General features: G+C 40.8%; 2 protein-coding genes across 2 annotated transcripts in view; one reads left to right on the plus strand and one right to left on the minus strand.

Annotated features, from left to right (window-relative positions):
* LOC135475130 (methylenetetrahydrofolate reductase (NADPH)-like) overlaps positions 1 to 26,272 on the minus strand; it is a 76,635-nt gene that overhangs the window by 22,909 nt on the left and 27,454 nt on the right. The gene's annotated exons all lie outside the window — the stretch shown is intronic.
* Positions 7,996 to 19,136, plus strand: LOC135474985 (sterile alpha motif domain-containing protein 9-like). The gene is made up of 4 exons (XM_064754702.1): positions 7,996 to 8,114; positions 8,376 to 8,458; positions 8,866 to 13,523; positions 14,378 to 19,136. Exons 3-4 carry the CDS (start codon positions 8,913 to 8,915, stop codon positions 14,468 to 14,470), a joined length of 4,704 nt encoding a protein of 1,567 aa, XP_064610772.1. The 5' UTR covers positions 7,996 to 8,114; positions 8,376 to 8,458; positions 8,866 to 8,912; the 3' UTR covers positions 14,471 to 19,136.

The following is a 26,272-nucleotide window of genomic DNA, read 5'->3' on the forward strand; positions in this document are numbered from 1 at the left end:
ACAGCTTAACGGGCTGAATTGGTCAGATATTTTAACGGCGCGAAAAGCGATCGTGTTGTTATTGAAAATTGGTATCTGAAATATGGTAATTTGCAAAATCGGGCTATGTACTTTAGCGCACAGACGGAGCGAAAAACATGCACATCCTTTCCTAATAGAGGCCTTGAAACCGTTTTATGATGCCGTGCCTACATGTTTTCTCACTCAAAGACCATTAGCATATCGAGTTTACAAGAGGCCTGTATTTATATCATAATATGGACTGGAATTCCCTTTTGCGCGACTTTGCGGATGCTCCCTCCATATATACTATAATCGCCGTAGATTTGTTTATATTTAATTTTATATTTATATTATATATTTATATATTTTATATTTATAATATAATCGTATTGGCCAAAGGGGTGTTCAGAACCCGTCTCTGATGCCTGGAATTTTAGAGCTTACGGGGCCTATATAGGCAGCCCCTGGACGCTCGCCGTGTTTTGATGCTGCATTGCTCCATTATCCTTTGTTCAAACTTTAGAACAAATAACCCTTTCAAACTTTAGACGTTCAAATGGCATGATTTTGTTAATATACTGACCAGTTTTCAAGGGCATAGCTTAAGTAGTCTGTACACAGGGTTAAAATGAAAACATAGCCTCAAAAACGCACGTTCCGGTAACCTACATTGCATCACCTTTCAGGTGTCATGAGTAGAACGTGCGCTGCACCTGTGTGACACGCGTCAATCAAGTGTGGTCTGGAAAATTGTCTGGCTCTGGTGTCAGAGAAACCCCTCTGCCAGATAAACACAAGTTTTGCTGAATCAAGATGGTTTTCTTCGCGGCGGACAAGGAGTTGATCACCTTTTCAAGTAAAACCAGGTAGAACTTCATTTTGAATGTTCGGAACATGCGTTTTTGACTCTGTTTTGATTTTGGTCCCATTAACAGAAAATTTTAAAGGATGAAATTGAAATTTGGTCTGTATACTAAGGACATAATGGCTTTTGAGTGTAAATTTTTAGAAGCTGACGTAAGAAAGTACGGTCCTTTTTTTTTTTAATCACGCCCGATACATACTTGTGTATACTTGATGGGGACTGTCGTTACGCTTGTCTTTGTACTTGTATGACCCGTCCGCCCATCTCATCTGAAAGCTGGCAGTTTGACAACATATTCTGCAACTGACACAGTACGTTTCCCGACTGTATCTGTGCCTCATGGAGAAAGGGGCTCGATCCGCTAAATAAAATTGAGCCAAAATATGCAGGACTTAATTACATTTTTGAAGATTGATATCTCTATTTTTCCTCTTAAAACACGATCAAAAGTGTGGGCGGATGGATAGAATGCAAGAGCTTCCGGGATTTTAGCAGCCCTTAGCTGGACCCTCGAGATCGGCGGCCCCTGGACTTTGGCCTCAATTGATGGAGATAGTGCCCCAAAGCTGGCTGGCCTACATTAAATACAGACCCATGCACATACCTAGCGTTATTGGGCGGAATACATGTTTATTAGAAAGGGATCGAATTTTTTGATAGTATACAAAAGTTAGTTCATTTTATCTGGTGCATGTCATCACTCCTTCCCCTCCTCCCCCAACCCGTGAAAATGATACATATATTTCAGCTATTATTCTGTCTGAATGAATGATTATGGCTTAGCGCAACATCGGCAATTATCCAGCCATATCGTGGCGATAATATCCTTGTTTTGTGCTTGAGGTTTGAATCTTTTGTATATAGTCAGTTACGCATACGCATGTTCACGATTACATCCATTCGGCGAAATGGATTTTTTGAATCGCCATTATCTCACTTGGGGAAAATGAAATCAGGAAAAAGAGAAACAACATTAAATAAAAAAGTTTTTACCGGACATTCCTGCATTAGCTGGGATGCATATAGTATAATTTTACTTCCTAACACAAACAGATCACCCCCGCCTCCCCCCCCCCCCCTCCACCATGCAGCCCCGCCAGCCTATTTTCTATCCTTGATCCATATAGAACCATTGACTTAAATCATTAATTGTTGATGGAGCTGATGGAAACGTCTTCATAGTTTGTGTAACCGGCCCGGATAGCACAGTTGGTAGAGCGTCCGCTTCGGGACAGGTAGATCCAGGATCAATCCTTGATCGAGTCACACCTAAGACTTTAAAAGAGGAAGTTGTAACTTCCTCGCTTGGCGTTCAGCATGAAGGGGATAGTGCAACGACTGGTTGACCCGTATCAGTATAATGGCTCGGGCGGTGTGGCTTACTTGCCTTCGGTAAGTCGTCTCAGTGAAGCAGCACTAAATAAAAGAGCGGTGGAAATCCGTCCTGCAACAAGGAGGCACATTACACGTACATGCACCCTAATGATTCCTTCGTCGTCATGTGACTGAAAAATTGTTGAGTACGACGTTAAACCCCAAGCACTCACTCACTCACTCATAGTTTGTCGATCTGTATATACTTAAATCATAACTGTGAATATTATAAATGAATATATCGTTTGTTGTGATTTGCTGCCTGAGAAAGTGTGTTACTTAGGCTGTATGCTACCTGGGAAAGTGTGAATTAAGTCTTACACTGCGGGAATGGACGCACAGGTGTATATATGTTATACGCCGCCGAAGGAACATATTGCTTATACAGACCCAGTATAACAGAGGTTCATAAACACTCTATGCAAATTCGTGGTGACCTACTTCATGGGCAATATTCCAAAAAAAAAACTGCATTCACATTTCTCGATTTCTGATATGTGGACGGATGTACATGTATGTATATATGTATTCTTGACCACGTGACATTAAGCTCCGCTGCTGGTGGTTATCCAATCGCTGACATCGTCAACATGACATCATCAGGATCAACACCAACAGTGGAGCCCGATATCTAGCCTACAGGAAAGGCCCGCCGCGTGCAAGGACGGTCGATCTCGGCCTCTGCTGGCTTATAAATTCTACGTACGTTGGCAAAGATGTAGTTCACACTATCCAATTTTCTGGTAAGTTGTTCTGTAAATGGGCTATTCCTGCCTGATATCTGATATCCCCGTGCTCGACTGCACGGATCTGTAAGCGTGAGCTAGTTCTACAACCCTTTGCAGGTACCGCGATACATAGCAAAGGAGTAGGGCCTAGGCCTATCTGTTTTTATTACCGAAGCTGAAATCTTATGTAAGACAATGGCACTCGTTTTGATGCTGCTACGCCTAATCTGTGTGTTAATTGCAACTGTCAACTGAATGCTTTTGATTTTTAAAGGTAGTGTCGCTATGACTAACATGAGGCCTATAATTACATATGCATTTCCCAGAAATGAACCGTCTGGTATTTTCGTGGGGATTTCCCGGCTTGTCCACGTGACACTGTCAATCGTAAAAATTCGCCTATCTCCGGACCCGTTCGGGATGGCTAAATGAATCACTCCGAATTTTAGGCTGTTACAGGATGGTAGACCGTGACGAATTATATATCTACTTGAACACATCCACATGAAGTTTTCAGCTTAACTCATTTTAATCGTATACATTACCAATATCAAGCCGTGTTTTCACAATGCATGTTGTCTGACGACGTTATATCGACCTTGCCTCTGTGTCGTACCATTATATCCCGATGTTTTTTTCGATTTATTCCGATTTGACTCCCGGTGTCTTCCGATGTTTTCCTGATTTGACTGCCCATGTCTTTGCAATGCTATCCCGATCTGACCGCTGATGTTTATGGTGTTATATCCCGATTTTACTTCCGATGTCTTCCCGGTGCTTTCCGATTTGACTGCCCATGTCTTTGCGATGCTATCCCGATCTGACCGCTGATGTTTATGGTGTTATATCCCGATTTTACTGCGATGTCTTCCCGGTGTTTTCCCAATTTGACGGCCGATGTCTTCTTGATGTTATCCCGATATGACGGCCGATGTCTTCCAGATGTTATCCCGGTCTGACCGCCGATGTCTCCATGGTGTTTTCCCAATCAGACAGCCGATGTCTTCATGATATTATCCCGATCTGATCGCCTATGTCTTTGTGGTGTTATCCCGATCTGACCGCTGATTTCTTTGTGGTGTTATCCCGATCTGACCGCCGATGTCTTTGTGGTGTTATCCCCGATCTGACCGCCGATGTCTTCGTGGTGTTATCCCGATCTGATCGCCGATGTCTTTGTGGTGTTATCCCCGATCTGACCGCCGATGTCTTTGTGGGTGTTATCCCGATCTGACCGCCGATATCTTTGTGGTGTTATCCCGATCTGACCGCCGATATCTTTGTGGTGTTATCCCGATCTGACCGCCGATGTCTTCGTGGTGTTATCCCGATCTGATCGCCAATGTCCTTCATTGTGGTTGACTTGATCTGTCCGCCGATGTCTTCCCAATGTTATCCTGATTTGACCGCCGATGTTTTCCCGATGTTATCACAGTCTGAACCACGATGGTTTTCGCGATACTTTCTCGATCTGACAGCCGATGTCTTCCCAATGTTATCCCGATTTGACCGCCGATGTTTTCCCGATGTTATCACAGTTTGAACCACGATGTTTTCGCGATACTTTCTCGATCTGACAGCCGATGTCTTCCCCAATGTTATCCCGAATTTGACCGCCGATGTTTTCCCGAAGTTATCACAGTTTGAACCACGATGCTTTCGCGATACTTTTCCCGATCTGACAGGTGATGTCCTTTCCGATGTTATCCCGATATAATTTGCCCCTCTTTATTCAGTAGTACATATTTTTTATTTGTTATTTTTCGATCATAACATGAGGTGAGAAATATCCACTGAGATTATTGCAAGTTATTCGGGAAAGAGGTAAAACACAATTTACTGCCTTAAGTGATAACGATTTGGGGTTTAACTGTCACCGGTTACACGTAATTATTGATATATTTAATTGTCTAGATCTCCAATGAAAAAGCAGTTTCAACCAGGCATCTGTTACAGCATTATTTCATGTAAGATTGCGATCTGAAAGCTGCACAGGTATAAAAGGCTTGTTTATGAAGTACCGGTATGTGTAGACCTGACAAAACTGGTCATAGTTTTAAAAAAATGCTTGCTTCTATACGACATTTACACTTTATTCGTCCCTGTTACAATGCTTCTTTGCAACCTGCATGAAATCTATAATAGTACTACATATCTTCCAATCGCTCAAGACGAGAAATTTATTTTGTCATAACTAACCCTTATGACATGTGTCAGCCCCTATGACTTGTATCAGCGGTACACATATATATACACAAGTCCACTGTGGAAGTGTTACATGAATTACGCAGTTTATGTACTGCTGGTTCACAGAGTCTGTGAAGATACCATTTCTGCCATTTTTTTTTTATGTATAAAGTTTTACTATTTTTTAGAATATTTCACTTTTTATAACCCTCGAGCATTAGGCGGAGGCGTATTGTGTTATAGCGATTTTGCCCTTATGTCTGTCCGTATTCGTGTCCATTTGTCCATTTCCGCGGTTGTCATGGTAAACAGATAGCCATTTTCCTTATATATACCACAAATACATGATTTCGTGTCCCGGCTATAACTTCAACTGTTTTCAGCGTAGTGTTTTGGTGGATACATTACATGCACAGGTGATGATGTGTCGCGATTCACATTTGTCCATTTCCGCGATTGTCATGGTAACCAGAATGACTATTTTCCTTATATACTATATTGAATTGATATGATTTCGTGTCTGGGCTTTACTCCAACTGTTTTCTGCGTAGAGTTTTATTTTTTGGTTGGATACATAGATACACAGATGACGATGTGTTGCGACTCACATTTGTCCATTTTCATGGTTGTCGTGGTAACTAGATAGCCATTTTCCTTATATATACTATATACATCCATACGACTGTCGTGTCCGGGCTCTAACTCCAAATGTTTTCCACGCACAGTTTTAATGTTTGGTGGACACACAGGTACACAGATGACGGACGTGTCACGACTCGCATTTATCCATTTTCACAGGTGTAATGTTAACAAGATTAGCCACTTTCCTTATATATATATATATATATATATATATAATTATATTATATATATATATATAGAAATGATGTCGTTTCCTGGCTACAAGTTTGGATCTGTGGTGGACAGATTGGACTGTCCACTTGTGACCAAATTTCCCCTCAGGGATTATATTCACCACAATTCTGCTAGTACTCCTTTATACACATAAACCAATGCATTTGTTGGGGCCGTATGTTGTGTTTACCTGAACTCTTGTTTGATAAGCTGTGATGAAATCTAAAAAACAACTGCGGCAATATCGATAACACTGAATCACTAGGGGTCGCGCGTATCAGAAGGTCTGCCAGCAACCCCCGGCTAAGCCCGGTTACCTCCCATGCACCATAACGCTAAATGCCGCGTCAAATATTCTTGGGTAGGCATAACGGCGTAAAACACAAATCAAATAAATAAATAGAACATTATATATTTTCTCAGTTCAGAGTCATATATATATGATACCTTTTTGAACATTATGTACTTAAAACCAATTAGTCAAAATCAAATGAAAATTTAAATAGTTAATACACGGCTTCATTGCATGGTGGGTCCATTAGAATTAAGGAGATTTTGTTCAGCGTGATCTTCTTCTTTTCAGCTGGACATCTCTTGGTTTTGACAACAGTAATCATGGAACTTGTAGACGTAGAAAAAATTAAGAAGAACCTGGTAGATCTCAAGAAAGATCTGATACCATCCACATCCTTGATCAGCTGGTCCAGGACGGGGGCAATCCATCCATCGGACGATGAGCGCATTCGGCATGAGCCGACGACAGCAGATCAGACAAAAAAGCTGGTAGAAATTTTGTACACCAAACACGGGCCTATCCGTCTTTTCATAAGTCTCTGATGGAGAATGGTTTCCAGCATCTAGCAGCATCCCTGGGGCCCCCGGAAAGTTCTCTCCCAGGTATACCCACAAGAACATTTTGTTAAATGTCTGCTACATGTCTTTCGTATAAATGTTGCCGAGAGATAACCCACGACAAGTCACGTGATACAGTACGTTTTTCTGCCTTTGACAACAGAAGAGTTCGAACTCGAAACTCCACTATTACAGTTCGAAGTATACCTTATATACAAAAAACAGACAGTCAAATCGACGACAGTGTGATAATTAGCAAATAGTCACATATAATCGGTGAAATGTATTCCCTTGTCGGTTTATCACAGTTTGGGTTTTATTCTTATTGTTCATGTAAAAACTTAAATAGTATTAAATTACACACCTCCTAACCAATGTTTTAAGCACAATTAGGTAAAAAATATGCAGTGTGTGTTATTGCAATATATTAGGCGTCACTGGCTTAGAAGTACTCTGAAATGCTGCAGGAAGAATAATTAATAATGTAAATCAAGTAATTCAAGTTCTACTACATCGAATTTAAATGTTATTAAAAATGCAAGTGAAATATATGGTTTTCAACGTGGATAGGTTAAAAAGTTGATTTTGTTTTTATTTTGACGTATTTTATAACTGTTTTCTGTTAGTTTGTGGCTTTACCCCAAAACTCCCTTGATCTTGGTAATTTCCAAGCACTCGTGAATGACGTAACATGTAGACACCTGTCATCGTAAAATAATTTTTCAAAATTACGCGTAATGCTTCGAAAATGTGTTCCCTACAGCTGGAAATAGCACTCTGACTTTAAGCTAAGAAAACAGATAATCTGAACTGTTCATCACGATAATAGTCATATCCTGGGTATTCTTTGTGGATGTGATAAGGCATGAATTTGGTTTTATTTGTTCGATGTGTGGTGATCGGTATGTTTAGCCGAAAGGAAATTCGGATATAAGGTGAAATTATTCGTTTGTATGTGACTACTGTCTTAGTTCTAACATACAGGCATGCACTGCCTCACTTACATTCAACCTTTTTAGTGTTGTGTCACGTTTCCTTCTTGCAGCTTCGGTGGACCCAAAAGCAATTCTTGCTTCAGCGTATATAGAAAGTAGCGGGTCAAAAGTGCCCCTTGGGGATGTGAAAGAAACGTTGATAACCTACACAGCAACAGACTGGAATTTGCCGAAGGTTGAACAACTTTTAAAACAGGTTTTCGAATTCGTCGATTTTGACAAGAAAGCGAAAGCCAGGAAGAGTTCCGACCGATTGTATCCTTGCTTAAGTTGGCATATACTGTTATAATATATATATATTATGTATCTTATTTTATATATCATGTTACAAACAGCGCCAATCACTGTACATGGATCGCGTAAAGTTAACCCTTTAAAGTTAAACGTCATGCTGAAGAATTATTCACTTATGACGCAGCCGTCACTTTTACGGAACATTAACATTTCTAAAGTGTACCACTATTTGTCCATAGTTTGCTAGGCGTTGCATAACGTAAAAACTTAACTCCAGATCAGAAAGAAATGGTACGCACTGGATATAAAGAAAGTGAAAAATCCGTGTCTGTCAGCAATCTGCGAAACCCAAGTGACGTCAGAAGGTATGAATGCTATGGATCCAATCACCAAAATGAAATCTTAGGGTTACCAATGTTTCAGGAATGACGATTTGCTGGTATACTCTAGTTTTAACTGTTAACTGTTTGCTTTTCTCTTCCCGGTTTCCCCCCACCAAAACACTGGCCGCCGACATCTAAGTGAAATATGCTTGAATAGGTCGTAAAACACCAATCAAATAAATAAATAAATAGATATAAATAATATTCTTTCGGGGTGGAACTTTCTATATGAAGAATATTTGGGGCGATCGTCAAAATTTGAATTAATTATAATTTCAAAAGCTTAGTCATACATCTTACGAGAGGAGTTAAATTTCGGTTTTCAAATTTGACCTCATGTTTTTAGAGATAATTCTCCAAAGAACAACGATAAGTTTTATGTTTCACAGGTGCATCAGATGTCCGCACAACCTTTCAAACTGCCTGTGTGAAGACCATGTCATCTAATGACCTGTCTCAGTACTTAAGAGTCTGGGCAGACGAAGAAGGTATAGACCAAGAATTTATCCGTGTTGTTCAAAATGAAAACATCGATGGAGAAGTACTGTTCGAGATGACACAGGGTGAGATAAACGACTTGTTCCCTATCATGAGCTTTGGTCACAGGAAGAAACTGTTCTTACTCAGCAAGCACGAAGGAAGATCAAGGCTAAGCAGTGACTCACCAGAAAGAGAAGAATTCGAAGAAGAGTTTTTGGCTGAATTTAACAAAGTCACCAAACCCACAACTTCATATCGGCTACATTCTGTTATCCATGACAAATGCAAGTTTGTAACTAATTTGATTGACCGTGTCAGTCGGTTTGTACCAGCACAGGATAAGACTGGAGAGGATCTTCTCTCACAGATTTCCATGGAAACTGTCCGCTTTGCTGCCGCCTGCATTAACAGTCGCACAAACGGAACAATTCATTTTGGCATTTCGGATAAAGGAGATATACAAGGCATAATTGTGGACAAAGATAAAACTACAACAGAAATGAAGAAAATGCTGCTAGCAAGCACCTTTCCAGATCAGCATAGCATGGTGGACCGATGTGTTAGACCTCCCAGGTTTGTTGAAGTCATTCAAGCTGAAAATGACCTTCCTTTATGCGTGGTCGAGGTTGATGTTGTGCCCCTTTATTCAATAGTGGGCGACGAAGCAGTTTTTCTTTCCATCTCGAATGGACCTCGGTTAACAAAAAACAAAAGTACTAAGCTGTACATTTTCAAAGGAGATACAGTTTCTGAACTCACAGGAGATGGCATCCGCAAGTATATGTCGGAGAAGTGTAGGTTTTCCGAACAAAGGCGACAACAAGAGGAAACGTTTGTCATTGAGCAAAAAAAGACACGTGTACCTAATCTGCGTGACAAGTTCATTGAGCTGTTTTGTGACGGAAATGACACTCTAGATGGTGGAATATACCCGTTTCTGTTGTGTGGCAAACCCGACGACAAATCACGCCGCGATATAACAGCGGAAAATTTTCACTTCTTGAAAATGATTGAATGGCAGTTGATAATGGATCTGGACGACAAAGGTAGCGAGGACAGCCTGTATGGTGTCTATGAAGAACAACAGGGTAAGACCACTCGAACTTTAACGTCGGATGAGTTTGATCCCCGTCTGTCCAAAGACAGCAGTGACCGTCTTGAGGAAATAACCAACTCAAGCCTCCCGCCGTGGATGTTTCTTAACGGCTACGCTTTGCAAGATCAACAGGCATTATCTCCTCCCGACTGGAAAGCCAAAAGATTCACATATTTTAAAGAGGTCCTGAGGCATTTCTACACTGCGATTCCCAAGGATCGGGCAGTTGTTATGATCTTACTGTTGTCCAAAGACTATGGAGTCATGGCGGATATTCTTGCAGATGAAATTTACACAAAATTTCAAGATCAGTGGATCGCCATTGCAGAGGACGATTCCATAGCTGCCCCGTTGAAGCGAGAGCTAATACGGCGAAATGTTCACAAATTAACTGTAGAGACTAGATTTCTGGTGGGAATTCCTTGGAAGCATGTGTCTGAGCTTGTGAAACAACTAAAGGGTCCAGCAGACGAACAGAGATGTTTACTGCCAACTTCAACAGGGGCCCCATGTCATCTGAAAGAAAAGTTAAAAAGCAGTCTTATGGACATCAACATTTTAAGTCTGAATCAGTGTCAAGGCACAGAGTTTCACGACGAACCAGAAAAGCTCAAACAGAAAGAATGCAAGGAAGAAGAACAATTTTACAAAGGAGGGGAGGTTTCGTGGTGGAACTTTTGGTTCAAGAATCACGTTTGCCAGCGAAGGGAATTCAGTAAATTGACAGAGCAAGTTAAGGCTTCTTTGCATGGAGACATTCGTGATGGCGATAAAGTAGGACGAGTCCATTTGTACCACCAACCGGGAGCAGGATGTACAACTCTATCGAAGCACGTTCTTTGGGATTGTAGGTCTACGTATCGTTGCTGCATAGTCAAACGGATCTCGGAACAAACTTGTGCACAAATTGCAAAACTCTACGCGTTTGAGGAGGACGAAAATCCACGACCTGTTCTTGTTTTGATTGATAACTTCCCAGAGGAAGAAAGAGTAGATCAACTACATGTTGAGCTGGAAGAGACATGGCGCCAGATAGCTAAGGGGACCCAATCCTGTGGTGTTTTCTGTGTCCTGCTCATCAGTTACAGGCGTATGAAAGTGCCGTCAGACCACCAAAGCAAATGGATTTGGCTTACTCATAAGCTTCACGAAGAAGAACTCTTGTGGTTTAAAGAAAAGCATGCTACTCTGGAAAAACATCACTTGGAGAACAAAGGAGTTGACCCCAACACGCTAATTGCGTTCAACATCCTGAAAGAAAATTTCAACCCCGAATACATCTCCAGAACTGTTCAAGAATTTCTACGAGGTATCACGGATATGCGAGAGCAAAAGCTTCTGAAATTTATTTCCTTGATAAATTCATTTGATATTGACTTCAGGCCAATTCCTATCCCTTGTTTTGATCCTCTCATGACACCTGGTCGACAACGGGGTATGCTTAAGAGCAATAGATGGGAAGCAGAGCTCAGCTCTTCAATGAAAATTCTTCTGATCAGGCTACCGACTCAGGGACTGAGAGGGGCAGTGCAAGGTTTACGCGTCTCTAGTTTTCTGTTATCTAGAGAAATTTTGCACAAAATTTTGGACTCAAAACCAGAAACTGTTGCAGACGCTATGCTTGGGTTACTCCATGAACCCTTATTGAAAAACCATGATATTGCACAGGGAGAGCTTATGAACATCATCAAGAACCTCGTTAAAAAGAGAGCTTGGTTACACAAAGGTAAATGTACACAGTTTTCTCCTTTGGTAGAAGAAATACGCCAAAAAGAATCAATTGAGGCTGCTGCACATATTATGGATACAGTGTATGAGAAAACCGATGACGCAATGGTGGCCCAGCAGATTGCACGGCTTTATATCGAAGCTGAAAACTGGCCCAAGGCGTCCAAGTACGCAGAAGAGTGCACTCGAAAGAAATCTCAAAATTCCTGTGTATGGGACACCTATGGGCAAGTATTTAAAAGAAAACTTAAAGCATGTTACGACAATTCCAGAAAACAGTATACAGATGGCTCTCATGCTTGTACATGTGAGGAACTAGAGGCCATTTGCGATGGCTTTAAAGCTATTGACATATTTAGACAAGAACAGATGATCAGCAGAACCGAGAAAACAATGGTTGCATTGAACACTGCAGGATATTTTGGGGAGGTACAGGTAACGACAATAATTCTAGACCTTTTGCGACTTTTGTCCCCTTTTGAAAACAAGGAAGTACTTCACAGGTTTTTGGTGGAAACCAACTATTATCCACCACTGGCAAAAAAATCTCTCGGGCAAAACGTTTGCGAACGTTTGAAACTCCTTTGTAGAGAATCATCTGAAGCTTTGACATTTTTAGAAGAAGAGTTTCTTCACCTCAAAGATGGTGCCGTCAACGATGACAGAAAGAATGTCCAGAGGAATAACAAACAGAAACTGATAGCTTTAACAGAACATCATTTGAGCTACTTTGGTGAAGAGGACGATTCATCACCTGGGAACTTAACTCCAGAGGAAGCTGTAGAGTTTCGACGACGGAGAGTTAAAAGACTTGTGGGCTGGTCTTTTGGCAAAATATTAGATGTGTCATCTCAAGAAAAGGGAACACATTCATTACAACAGGCCCAAGAGTTTCTTCATCAAAATATTACATCAAATTATCAAACTGTTTTTGACTACAAATGCCTGATTGGTATAGCCTTAACACAGTCTATGATCAACCAAAAGGTTGGATACTCGTTGTGTGATATAATTCGGTACAGCCAAGAAATGTACGACATGATCAAAGAAAGTGATCGAATGGAGCTGGAGGCGTATCTTTACTTTGTCATGTTTAACTGGCCAATGGAAGATGGACAAGATGATAACCGCTGTCATTCAGGCAAGCTGACGACAGCCATTCTTAAATGGAAGGAGGCATTTTATCAGAAATACCCTGCCCAGAGTGAACAAAGACCTTACCGGAAAAAAGAGACCACAATATTCCATCTGGGAAACGGAGTTGGACTTCAACAGTATACACACTTCCGGCAGCTACATGGCAACCAAAAAATAAGAGGTGAGAAATTCTGGACAAATTTTGGGACCATAATGAAACTTCGGATACTGGATGGAATTTTATTGCGCGAGGGAGCAGAAGTCCAATTCCAGGTTCGCTCAACTGAAGGTAATGTCTCTCGTATAAGCATTCCGAGCGGCATGCCAATATACGACAGGTCTTTGTGGAGCAAGCGGGTTTTCTTCTCTGTCGGCTTCAGTTGGTGCGGACCTAAAGCCTATGGCATCTCTTCTGAAGATCCCAGAAAGATGATTTCGAGACAACCGATGCCTTCACAAGCCGCCTGTCACCTTCCACGGCCGCAAAGAGTCAGTGTTATTCCTCATCGCATTGGCTTAACTACTATACTACTGCATCAGCAGCTCCGACATATTGATGACTTGAAGCGTAAGAAACAATCCGGCATTTGGCTTTCTGCAGACGAGGTAAGCTATTCTGTAAATTTAATACGATGTCGGATTAAACTTAGCATTTTTGGCGTTTACGATGGTTAAATAAACTTTGTGTGAACTTTTCAGAGTTTGGAAAACAAGTTGAAAATCTTGATAACAAACCAGTATTTGCCCCAAACGTGTGCGTCGATAGGGGTGATTGGTGGTTGACCAGATGATAGTATTGTCTACTAGTCTCAGTTACTTTAGAACCGGTACTTGCTACTGCCTTGCGCGGCGCTCAGCACTAAGAGGTTCGAGCAAGGAAACAGGACTGGTTGGCTCGGTGTCAGTTTGATGTGACTGGGTAAGGTGCCTTGGGCATGATGCCGTTCAAAGTGGTCCATGCCGTCAAAGTGGCGGCAGCACGGACCCTTCCTGCCACAAGAAGACATAATATATGTACACACACCTAATGACTCCTCGTCGTCGTATGACTATTAAAAAACACGTAAAACCCCAAGCATACATGGTCATAGTTTTAATCACAGACAGACAACCAGAGTAGTTTCATGCGTGTAATGTGCTAAACAGTATTTAGCCCTCTCATTCGTTCTTCAGCATAATGCCTTAGTTCTAATTTGATTCTCCAATAACTTTATCAGTTACTAACACCTTAAGCTTTTGAAACAATCTCCGTATGATGGCAGAAGTAGCTATTTTATTTATTCAGTTCTTCATCTCTTTCCATTTTTATTCATACACAAGTTTCCAAAGAAGAATTTTTCACTAAAAGTACAGAAAACGAACAACATAACGATGAAACTGAAAGGGCAACGGACCAGTACTTTTGTATGTTAACTCTGACAAGTTGATAACAATAGTAGGAAAATGCTATTATTTTTCAGTGGAGATTGGTCAGGCAAGAGAGAGAGCTCCAGATTCAGCGTGACATTATCATGAATCAGGCCCTCGATGAGACTCAGTTGCCATATACCTAAGTGTGGAGGACGTCCGTTGATAGGTACAGTCAACAAGGCGAATGTGTCAACACATCATCAGTTTGAACAAGACTAAACTTTGAAAACTTGTCCTATCAGATGTTGAAAATATTTTTATACGTAAGTTTGACTTTGCTGCGATCTGTAGACAGGTATTATCTTTTAAGTAAAGTAAGAAAATATGTATTATATTGTATGTATAGGTATCGTCGTTTGTGTAACCAAATTAATCTGTCTGATCATAACTTCCCTACATTTATTATCCCGTGTGGGACGTTTGTGTACTTGTAGGCGTTATTCCTTGAGTATAATAAGTTGTATACAATTATTGTTTTTGTGTCTGTAATAGCCTGTCTATAATTCATGCTTTATGTGAGATAAGCATCATGCAGGTTTTATTCTGTGTGTGCAATAGCCTGTCTATAATTTATGCGGTGTGTAAAATGAGCAGCTTACAGTTATTATTCGGTGTGTGCAATAACCTGACCACAATTTATGCTGTGTGTAAAATTAGCAGCTTACAGTTATTATTCTGTGTGTGCAATAGCTTGTCTATAATTTATGCGGTGTGTAAAATGAGCAGCTTACAGTTATTATTCTGTGTGTGCAATAACCTGACCACAATTTATGCTGTGTGTAAAATGAGCAGCTTACAGTTATTATTCTGTGTGTGCAATAACCTGACCACAATTTATGCTGTGTGTAAAATTAGCAGCTTACAGTTATTATTCTGTGTGTGCAATAGCTTGTCTATAATTTATGCGGTGTGTAAAATGAGCAGCTTACAGTTATTATTCTGTGTGTGCAATAACCTGACCAAAATTTATGCTGTGTGTAAAATTAGCAGCTTACAGTTATTATTCGGTGTGTGCAATAGCTTGTCTATAATTTATGCTGTGTGTAAAATGAGCAGCTTACAGTTATTATTCGGTGTGTGCAATAGCTTGTCTATAATTTATGCTGTGTGTAAAATGAGCAGCTTACAGTTATTATTCGGTGTGTGCAATAACCTGACCACAATTTATGCTGTGTGTAAAATTAGCAGCTTACAGTTATTATTCTGTGTGTGCAATAGCTTGTCTATAATTTATGCTGTGTGTAAAATGAGCAGCTTACAGTTATTATTCGGTGTGTGCAATAACCTGACCACAATTTATGCGGTGTGTAAAATTAGCAGCTTACAGTTATTATTCTGTGTGTGCAATAGCTTGTCTATAATTTATGCAGTGTGTAAAATAAGCAGCTTACAGTTATTATTCTGTGTGTGCAATAACCTGACCACAATTTATGCTGTGTGTAAAATTAGCAGCTTACAGTTATTATTCTCTTTGTGCAATACGATTCTGTGCTCCTTTTACTGAGAGTAATACACAGGTAGACTTTGTAGTCCCACCGACATGATTTTGTGCGCCATTTGCCTTGGGTAATACACAGGTAGACTTTGAAGTCCCACCTACACGATTTGTGCTCCTTTTACCGTGGGCAGACTTGGTAGTCCCACCGACACGGTTTTTGGGCTCCATTTGCCGTGGGTAATACACAGGTAATAAAAACATGATTTTACACGATTTTGTGCCCCTTTTACTGTGGGTAATACACAGGTAGACTTTGTAGTCCCACCTACAAGATTTTGTGCTCCTTTTACCGTGGGTAATGTACAGGTAGACTTTGTAGTCCCATGTGTGTGTTTCCTACTTAACGGTCCGCATTCACACTGACATAATTTTGCTAACTGATTTATTTTGGGTAATATATTTGTTGTTATATACGATGGATTTAATTCTGAAAGCAGCTGTTTCCGGCATGTAGTGCAAATAACATGATTTTTTAAGCCGCTAAACGGTGGTAATGCAGCAGGTGTGATTCCACTGACATACTTCTCTAAGTATTATAATCAGTGAGTTATGTATTTTTGTAACCTGTATCGTCCCAATGCGATCGATCGTTGGACAATGAGGTCGCGTGCTAGAATCGACCCTTCCGTCGCTCTCTCAGCGCAGATTTGTTAGGCATGTGACCCAAGGCTACCGTTTAATCCTCATTATATCCGGATTTCTCTACCCTTGTATCTATACCATAATAATCAGACCCCTGATTGTATAGGTGAAACGAGTTTTAATAAATACTAGATATGCATGTTGTGGAAGACTATTTCTTATATATATCAATCTTCGAAGTAAACTTGTGAAAATAGACAATATGTACATACCGCGAAAACCTGTCGGTAAAAACCTGTTCACGACATCTACAACATCAACTAAAAGGAATAAATGTCATGCCTCATGCAGCAAAAACATTTGCATAAAAAGTTAACGTGTAACAGCTTGTTGAACAATATTTGGGCTTAACCTTGATTAATCAATTGTAAATAGTTCCACTGTAATCAAGTACGTGTAAATGTATATGTATGTGCAGCTGACATAAATTTGTAAGCTTGTAATATAGAGTGAGAAATATACATGCATTACTCTGGAATTCTACCGACTTGGTTGTAACTTTCTTCACCAAGCTAATATATATATAATTGACTATGTAGTCATTATTGACATCATTTTGTTAGGTTCTTCCCCCGGTTATTGGTTTGTTGCTTATGTTGCCAGATTGACATGATTTTCTTAGGTTCTTCCCCAGGTTATATGTTTGTTGCCTATGTTGCCACATTGATATGACTTTGTTAGATTCTTCCCTTGGTTATATGTTTGTTGCCTATGTTGCCACATTGACATGATTTTGTTTGGTTGTAACTACGGTGACATGTTTGTTGCCTTTATTAACACATTGACATGATATTGTTCAGTTGTAGCTCCGGTGATATGTTTGTTGCCATTATTGATACATTGACATGATTTTGTTCTGTTGTAACTCCGGTGATATGTTTGTTGTCCCGTTGACATGATTTTGTTAGGTTGTAGTTGAAGTGATATGTCTATCATACCCGTGTTTTCCAATTGACATGATTTTGTTAGGTGCAACCTCGATGACATATGTTTCATACCTGCGTTGCCCGATTGACAGGATTTTGTAAGTTTTTCATCCCAGGTAATATAAATGTTGCCTGTTTATCACTATTTTGTAAGCATGTAATCCTAGGCAATACACCTCTGGCAGGTGTTGCTCCAAGGACATCATTTTGTAAACATGTGACCTCTGCCAATATATACCAACACACACTGAAAATGCACAATATAGAAGGTAATTTTTTTTTTAAAGATTAGGCAAAACAAATATTTATTTGATTGATTTATTTGTTTGTGTTTAACGCCGTACCCAAAAATATTTCACTTATACGAAGAAACCGGACAGAGCAAAGGGGAAAACCCACAACCGTAGGTTGCTGGAAAAACCTTCCCACATATGGCCGGAGAGGAATCCAGCATGCGCTGGACTCACAGTGACGGCATTAGCGGAAGACTCATTGCGTCGCTCTGGCGTGTTAATCCCACTTGGCCGAGGAGGCCCTCAAAAGACATACATATTGAGACAAACAATTGTGAGTGGTAAGGGGGTGTTCTGATGAGGGCAATATTTTTCTATGGATTGTCGACCGGTAAACATTTGTTCTGTTGATAATTAACATCCTTCAGTTTCAGGTATTTCAGTATAGGCCTATATGTTACCTACGTAGCCCCAAGGACGTGGCATATGAGGCACCACTAATTTTGTAAGCCTGTAATCGATGGTGACATACATGTTAACTATGTTTTTCTAGCGACTTGATTTTGTAGGTGTATATCCCCCGGTATAATACGTATTGCTTATGTAGTCCTATTGACATCATTTGCTATGTTATATATATATGTAACTGTTGCAATATACATTTTGCCTATATAACCCTATTCAGATGATTTTGTAAGTTTCTAACTCCCGGTAACATACAGCAATATATTCATATGTCGCCCATTTGTCATGATTTTGTAAGCTCGTTAACCTGGGTTATATGTTGCCTATGTCGCCCCCGTTGACACGATTTTGTAAGCGTTTAATGTCGGGTAATATATACGCTGCCTATGTAGCCCCACCGACGTGATTTTGAAAGCCTATAATCGACGTGATAAACGTGTTGCCATTGTTCTGTAAATTTTTATGCCCAGGTTATAATCATGAGGCCTGTGCTACGAACTGCTGACTTTGTAGCTATGTGAAGTTAGATCTGAGATGAGCACAAGAGAACAACTGCTAACTTTGTTGCATTGTAAAGTTAGATCTTCGACGAGGGCAAGAGAACAACTGCTAATTTTGTTGCATTGTGCAATTAGATCTGGGACGAGGACAAGATAATAACTGCTAATTTTGTTGCATTGTGAAGTTAGATCTGGGACGTGCACAAGAGAACAGCTACTAAGTTTGTTGCGTTGTGAAGTTAGATCTGGACGAGTGCAAGAGAACAACAGGTAATTTTGTTGCTCTGTGAAGTTAGATCGGGGACCAGAGCAAGAGAATCGTTCCTAATTTTGTTGTTCTGTGAAGTTAGAACTGAGAAAGCCCAAGAAAGCCATTGCTGACTTTGTTATTCCGTGATGTTAGAACTTGTACCAGAACAAGAGAACCGCTGCTGACTTTGTTGCATTGTTACCAACATTTTGTTGACTACATTTTACCTTCAGTCATGGAGTGAGTCATGGTAGCGGCTTTTGATAGGATGGGAAAAAGAATCGATGTGCATAATAAATGGATTTCATCTAATACTATGTTCATGACTTTTAATATTAATCTTGTCTCAGATTTTAATTTAAAGGATACATGAAAAGGTACTATAAAACAAAGAGTATGGTTTCAAGGAAAACAAAGAAAGGTATGCCAAAAAAAATAAGACAAAGTATTTTTCATTTTTGAGGCATACTCTATTTTTCTTAATAATCCCTCCATTTTATACATGTTTTTCGTCAACGGTCGGAAATATTCGAAAATGACGTCCTCAATGAACATACTGGAAACTCGGCCAACTCAGTGCCTCCAGTTCAATCTATCCTCCCAAGAAAGTTGTTTTGAGCCATTTTTACGCCGTATTAAAAATGAAATCCAAGCCTTCCATGAATCCTTAAAGTCAATGGAAAGTAGATTTGTGCAATTAGCTTTAGTTCCTGCTAAAAGCAAGGTAAGTGCATGTACCCAGTCATTCGCTGACTTTAGTGAGATTTATAACATTATGTCTTCCTAAATTTAACATAGCGACATGGCACATTTATAGTACTGCATCAAGTGTTATACCCAATACACTGAACTGAAGGTTTTGGTGCCAGGCTTTCCCCAAATTATAAGCACTTTGAACCAGCTGAAGAGACTGTATCCTACAACACTTGGTTTTCTATGACGTTGTTCGTTAACTTTGACCCTCTTACAATCCAAAACGGCAGAACGAATGAAGCTTGAATGATTTTTACACTGTTACGATTTCGGTGTCCCCTTGACCGAAGTGATATATCAAAATACTTTACTACAAAGGCGGTTATTCCGTTTAAAGACGCGTTGGTCAGTTCGCATTCATCTGGCTAAAATTCGGCTAGTAGTGGGAGGACTCCTAGTGTGAGTGGGTTAGTTATAGGAGCAGCCACAGTGTGAGTGGGTTAGTTATGGGAGCAGCCACAGTGTGAATGGGTTAGTTATGGGAGCAGCCACAGTGTGAGTGGGTTAGTTATGGGAGCAGCCACAGTGTGAGTGGGTTAGTTATGGGAACAGCCACAGTGTGAGTGGGTTAGTTATGGGAGCAGCCACAGTGTGAGTGGGTTAGTTTTGGGAGCAGTCACACTGTGAGTGGGTTAGTTATGGGAGCAGCCACATTGTGAGTGGGTTAGTTATGGGAGCAGCCACAGTGTGAGTGGGTTAGTTATGGGAGCAGCCACAGTGTGAATGGGTTAATTATGGGATCAGCCGTAGTGTGATTCCGTTAGTTATGCGAGCAGCCGTGGAGGAAGTGGGTTAGTCATACAAGCAGCCATAGTGTGAATGGGTTAGTTATGGGAACAACGGTAGTGTGAGTGGGTTAGTTATGAGAGCAGCCGTAGTGTGAGTGGGTTAGTTATGGGAGCAACCGTAGTGTGAGTGGGTTACTTATGACAGCAGGCGTAGTGTGAGTGGGCTACTTTTGACAGCAGCCGTAGTGTGAGTGGGTTAGTTATGGGAACAGCCACAGTGTGAGTGGGTTAGTTATGCGAGCAGCCATAGTGTGTGTGAGTTAGTTAGTTAGTTATGTGAACAGCCGTAGTGTGAGTGGCTTACTTATAACAGCAGGCGTAGTGTGACTGGGTTAGCTATGGGAGAATCAACAGTGTTAGTGGGTTAGTTATGAGAGCAGCGACACTGGGAGTGGATTAGTTATGGGAGCAGCCACAGTGTTAGTGGGTTAGTTATGGGAGCAGCCATAGTACGAGTGGGCTAGTCATGGGAAAGCCGTGGTGTGAGTGGGTTAGTTATGGGAGCAGCCATAGTACGAGTGGGCTAGTCATGGGAAAGCCGTGGTGTCAGTGGGTTACTTATGCCAGCAGACATAGTGCGAGTGGGCTAGTCATGGGAAAGCCAAACTCTACGTGAGTGGATTAGTTATGGGAACAGCCGTAGTGTGAGTGGGCTATTTATGTCAGCAGCCGTAGTGTCAGTGGGTTACTTATGACAGCAGCCGTAGTGTCAGTGGGTTACTTATGCCAGCAGACATAGTGTGAGTGGGTTACTTATGACAGCAGCCGTAGTGTCAGTGGGTTACTTATGCCAGCAGCCATAGTGTGAGTGGGTTACTTATGCCAGCAGCCGTAGTGTGAGTGGGCTAGTTATGACAGCAGCCGTAGTGTCAGTGGGTAACTTATGACAGCAGCCGTAGTGTCAGTGGGTTACTTATGACAGCAGCCGTAGTGTCAGTGGGTTACTTATGACAGCAGCCATAGTGTGTGAATTACCTGTAAAAGCAGCCATGGGATGAGTGGTTAGACTCGTGTGAGTGGGGCCATGATGTGTGGGTTAGTTATGGGAGAAGCCATGGTGTGTGAATTAGCTATGGGAGGAGCCATAGTGTGTGAGTTAGTTATGAGAGGAGTCATGCTGTGTGGGTTAGTTATGGGGGAGTCATGCTGTGTGGGTTAGTTATGGGAGGAGCCATGGTGTGTAGGTTAGTAAAAGGAGGAGCCATGGTGTGTTAGTTAGTTATGAGAGGAGACATAGTATGTGGGTTTGATATGGGAACAGCCGTGGTGTGTGGGTTACTTGTAAAAACAGCCATGGGATGAGTGGGTTAGATACGGGACCAGTCATCGTGTGAGTGGGCTAATTATAGGAGGAGTCATGTTGTGTGCGTTAGTTAGGGGAGGGGGTCATGTTGTGGGAGGAGTCATGTTGTGTGAGTTAGTTGTGGGAGTAGCCATGTTGTGTGAGTTAGTTGTGGGAGGAGTCATGTTGTGTGAGTTAGTTGTGGAAGGAGTCATGTTGTGTGAGTTAGTTGTGGGAGGAGTCATGTTGTGTCAGTTAGTTGTGGGAGGAGTCATGTTGTGTGAGTTAGTTGTGGGAGGAGTCATGTTGTGTGAGTTAGTTATGAGAGGAGCCATAGTATGTGGGTTTTATAGTTATGCCCCTTTTTTGCGATAAACTGTGTTTTTTATGTCGTTAACACTGTGCCTACCACTTGAAGTTTTAATCTTGAGGGTTTTATGTAACAGCCATTGGCCCAGTAGATTACTGGAATTTTTTTTCTTTGGGCAACTTACCAGATTTTTCTTTCTTTCACAAAGCAACTTCTGGTTTCATTTCAATGCATCAGTACATGCTTGAGCAACTTTCACTGAACAACGTTCATACTCGTTTCAAAACAATTATATATGTATGTATATATAACAGAAAAGAAATGAAATCCTTGCGAGGGGCATAGTTAGGAGAATGACTTATTATCTATTATATATTCGCTTCAGTACAACTAAAAGCAACCTGCGGGTGGTGGTGAATTTCCCCCAGACTCTTCTTGGTTTCCGCGTAAAACACTAGTCAAACAAATCAATATTTCAGTACAGCTATAAACATGTCCTTGCGTGTGGACTATCCTTGAAAATGACTTACTAGCAAATTCTAATGAAGTGTACGACGAAGGGAAACTCGCATGACTAGTATAACATTATACCTGTATTTAAACCGTTAACGGGTTCGTCTCTTGAGACTTTTCAAAATGGTACAGTTTATTTTATTTTTATTTCATTGGTGTTTTACTTCGTACTCAAAAATATTTCAGTTATACGATATAATATGCTATACTATATATATATAATATCTTCCGGATGGAATATTCCGGCTTGCAAAGGCGAGTCAGTCCACGTAAATATAGAATCAGTTAAGATGAATTCCTCAATCTAAGGATGACAGTCCGATAATTGGTTTATTCCCCCCAACTGCCTGTGTATGTGTAACTTCTCAGGGCGGACGGGTTGACGGTATCGTCCGTGATGCCGAGTTGTCGATGTATGTTTCCACAAAAATATACACAAAGACACTTTCAGGGTAAACTGGGATGAAATGTACCTAAGGGCACAAAGAGACAATGAGCGATACAAGCTCCAAAATGACGGTTTCAAAATAATAGCGAGTCACAAACTCACAAAGTGCTCAGTGCAGAAAATGGAGTACAAATGACGAATGTCGAATGGCCTGAAAGCCGATATCTCCATATCCAGCAAAATCCTTCACAGTGAATGACAGGAAATAAGACTGCTCTCAGATGGACTTAAGTAAATAACTGTTCACATGTGGACTTGGATGAATGAATGCTGATAATCTGACATGAATAAAATGACTTCGAGCTACACAACTCCGTCGTTCATATTTATAGACTAAAGTAAAAGAAAATAGTGCGAGACTATAAGGTATTCGCCCCACGAGTGTGGGTCAACTGATCTAAAGATGCCCTAACGTACCGAGCTACACTGACTGGTGGTATTAAATGGTAGGTCTTAAGGATCTGTTACTATCGGCTGCGAAACATTAGGTTTTAAACGATGCCATTGTTAGATTTTTCGGACCTACATTTATGGAGTGAAGAAGAATGTGCTGTAATGTAGTGGATGAAATGAATTGTCTTCTGGCTCCAGTGAGAGCAAACCTATAATACTGAACCTAATTTCTGTACATCGGAGCAGTGCAGTGGTGTGAGCTGGGCAATGTTTGTCTCCCAAAGAAAGAAATTCTCACACTTCTGGGAAAACATTGAGTCGGCCCGAATTTAGTGACTCGAGTCATCTTATCCGCAACAAACATTTTTTTTTTTAATCATGGCCTGGTCGAATCACTGGAAATGCGACTATTTTGTTTCATACAGCTAAAGAGTGCGAACTGACAACGCTAAAACTTTATTGTTAAAAACATAATTTGAGCGGTATTTTATGAACTCAAACCAGAACACATAGGACTATTTTGACAACTTTGTGCATGGTGTTGTATTATGAGCTTTCGGTCGTAACAGCTGCCATCATCAGACAAAAACACACACTTTGGCTCACTTACCAGCTACTTATATACAAGGAAAGTTAACGATACAGTTCACAGCTTGGGCAGCTGAGTAGTGTTGTGTACAATATGTACAAAACAGGTTTTACATGGTGGAAACAATGACAATTTCGTATTTTCGCTTAATTTCATGTTCTTACACAGATTATCTAACAACAGTGAAAAGGAATTGAACATACTTAAAACAGTAAGGAAAATGAAAGAAAAAAGTGAGGACGGTGTGATCGTATAAAGACATGGAACTAGGAGACAATTAAATATCAAACTAACGGAGGGGCTTTGAGCTCACTTGAACAATCAAATCCGGATTATGTTTAGCAATATGAAGGGATTCTAAATACGCAAACTTCAGAGTGTTGTTCGGGTAATCAATCATTTCGAATGTTAGAGAATTTGAGTTGTGACTTTGATTGTAACAGTGGTCAGTCACGGCTGACCGCTTGCCTCTGCCCCAAACCTTGTGAAGTCCATCAGCGATATAGACTAGCAGATGCTTGCATTTCATAGGTTATACACGTTTAGTGTACTCGATTGTGTTTACAATACCAAGAACTCAAACCCAGTGTTGTCATACAAATCGGCACCGTTTCGTGAGCTGGGTCTGGTCGGGAAGCGAGTCTTGATGCGAGTGTTTTGGATAACGTGAAAGCAAAATACAGTTCAAACTCCTCACTCAGGATATCTCAAAGTACCAGATGTTATTTGTGGATTTGAATTTTCTGATTACAGTCTCTGATGTAATTTGACGCAGTCCTAAGTGGACAGAGGAACAAATTCCGCTGAGGGAGAACAGAGGCTCTGCAATGTCCAAACCCCTAAAATTACTCCAACAGACACCTCCCCTTCCCTCGCCAGCCTCCAAGACAAGCTAGCTGTATGTAAATGAACCATACGTCTCTTGTATGACATCCTGAAGCCTTGAAGCTTAATTTTGTATTCATAATAAAACTTGCATTTGACATGTTAATTTTGTTGTCTAATTACAGCGATATATTATGCATCTTTTGTCGAAGTTTCATGTATATGTGTACTTAAGTCCAAATACATACAACCGTCGTTGTTACTTCTTCATTTCATTCTAAAGCATTAAAGTCAGTTCAAATAACTGCTATGAGACATTGCCTCTTGTTACTGTCATCTACGTCACAGTTTGTCATCTCCGTCACAGCATGTCACCTGCGTCACGTGAAAGGTTTTGCTTGATATAATAACTATATTCTGCAAATAAGGCAAAATCTAACCTTTTTCAGATGGACTTGTCAGCAAACTTTTGAACATAAGGTTGATCATTGAACATTTCTGGAGTGACAGTCGGTAGTGTAGTGGATTATTTTAGAGCTTGTTGTCATTTAGCAACAGTTTACTTTTAATTAGATTTGGAAGACAGATTTGATGTTCATGTTTACCCGATAAAACTAAAGATACAATTGCAAAGATCTCTGAAACATAGAGCAAGATATGCTAATTATTGGCGCTAAAGGTGGAAGAATTATGTAAGGTGGAAAAAAATATTTAAGTCATTTGTGTACACTATTAAAATCATGTAGTTCAGTGCTATACACTGATCATATAACCTTACATTTGCTCTAGAGCATATATATTTAGCCGTCCAGGTGTTCTATGTATGCGGTATTTATAGCCTTCATTTATAGCCTTTTATGGTGTTCTGAACGTGCATGGGCCTATACCCAGTAGGTCATGCTATAACATGTATGGTAGCGGGTTAAGGCCATCATCGTATACACCATCTTCGCCCGACGATGGTACAAAGCGAAGACACGATACAATAAAAAGTGTTTTACGCCGTAATCAAGAATATTTCACTTATACGAAGGCGGCCAGCATTATGGTGGGAGGAAAACGGGCACAGCCAGGGGGATGCGCACGACCATCCGCAGGTTGGAAAGCAAGACTTCCCCACGTTCGGGCGGAGCTGGACTTGACCTCATAGCAACCTGGTGAGAGGTTCCTGGGTCACAGCGCCGCGCTGGCGTGCTAACCACCTCGGCCTCGACTGGGACAAAGCTTTGACACGATAGCACAAAGCGATGACGAAATGGAATGAAGCTTGACACGACAGAACGCAGCCATAGCATGATGACACAAAGCGATGACATAATGTACCAGATGGCGAGAGTGAGTTAGTGGGTGCTTTGGGTTTAACGTCATACTCAACAATTTTTCAGTCATATGACGACGAAGGAAGCCTTATGGTGTATGTAATGTGCCTCCCTGTCGCAGGACGGATTTCTACCGCTCTCTTATTTTACCGAAGGCATGTAATCAGCCCCACCCGAGCCATTATACTGATACGGGTCAACCAGTCGTTGC

This window comes from Liolophura sinensis, chromosome 9 (genome assembly GCF_032854445.1).
Source record: "Liolophura sinensis isolate JHLJ2023 chromosome 9, CUHK_Ljap_v2, whole genome shotgun sequence".
NCBI lineage: Eukaryota > Metazoa > Mollusca > Polyplacophora > Chitonida > Chitonidae > Liolophura > Liolophura sinensis.

Excerpts from the sequence above, each read along its gene's own strand:
- LOC135474985 (XM_064754702.1), top strand. The coding sequence starts at position 8,913 with ATGTCATCTAATGACCTGTCTCAGTACTTAAGAGTCTGGGCAGACGAA. Across the intron at positions 13,524-14,377 it reads TTTGGCTTTCTGCAGACGAG|TGGAGATTGGTCAGGCAAGA; the intron begins GTAAGCTATTCT and ends ATTATTTTTCAG.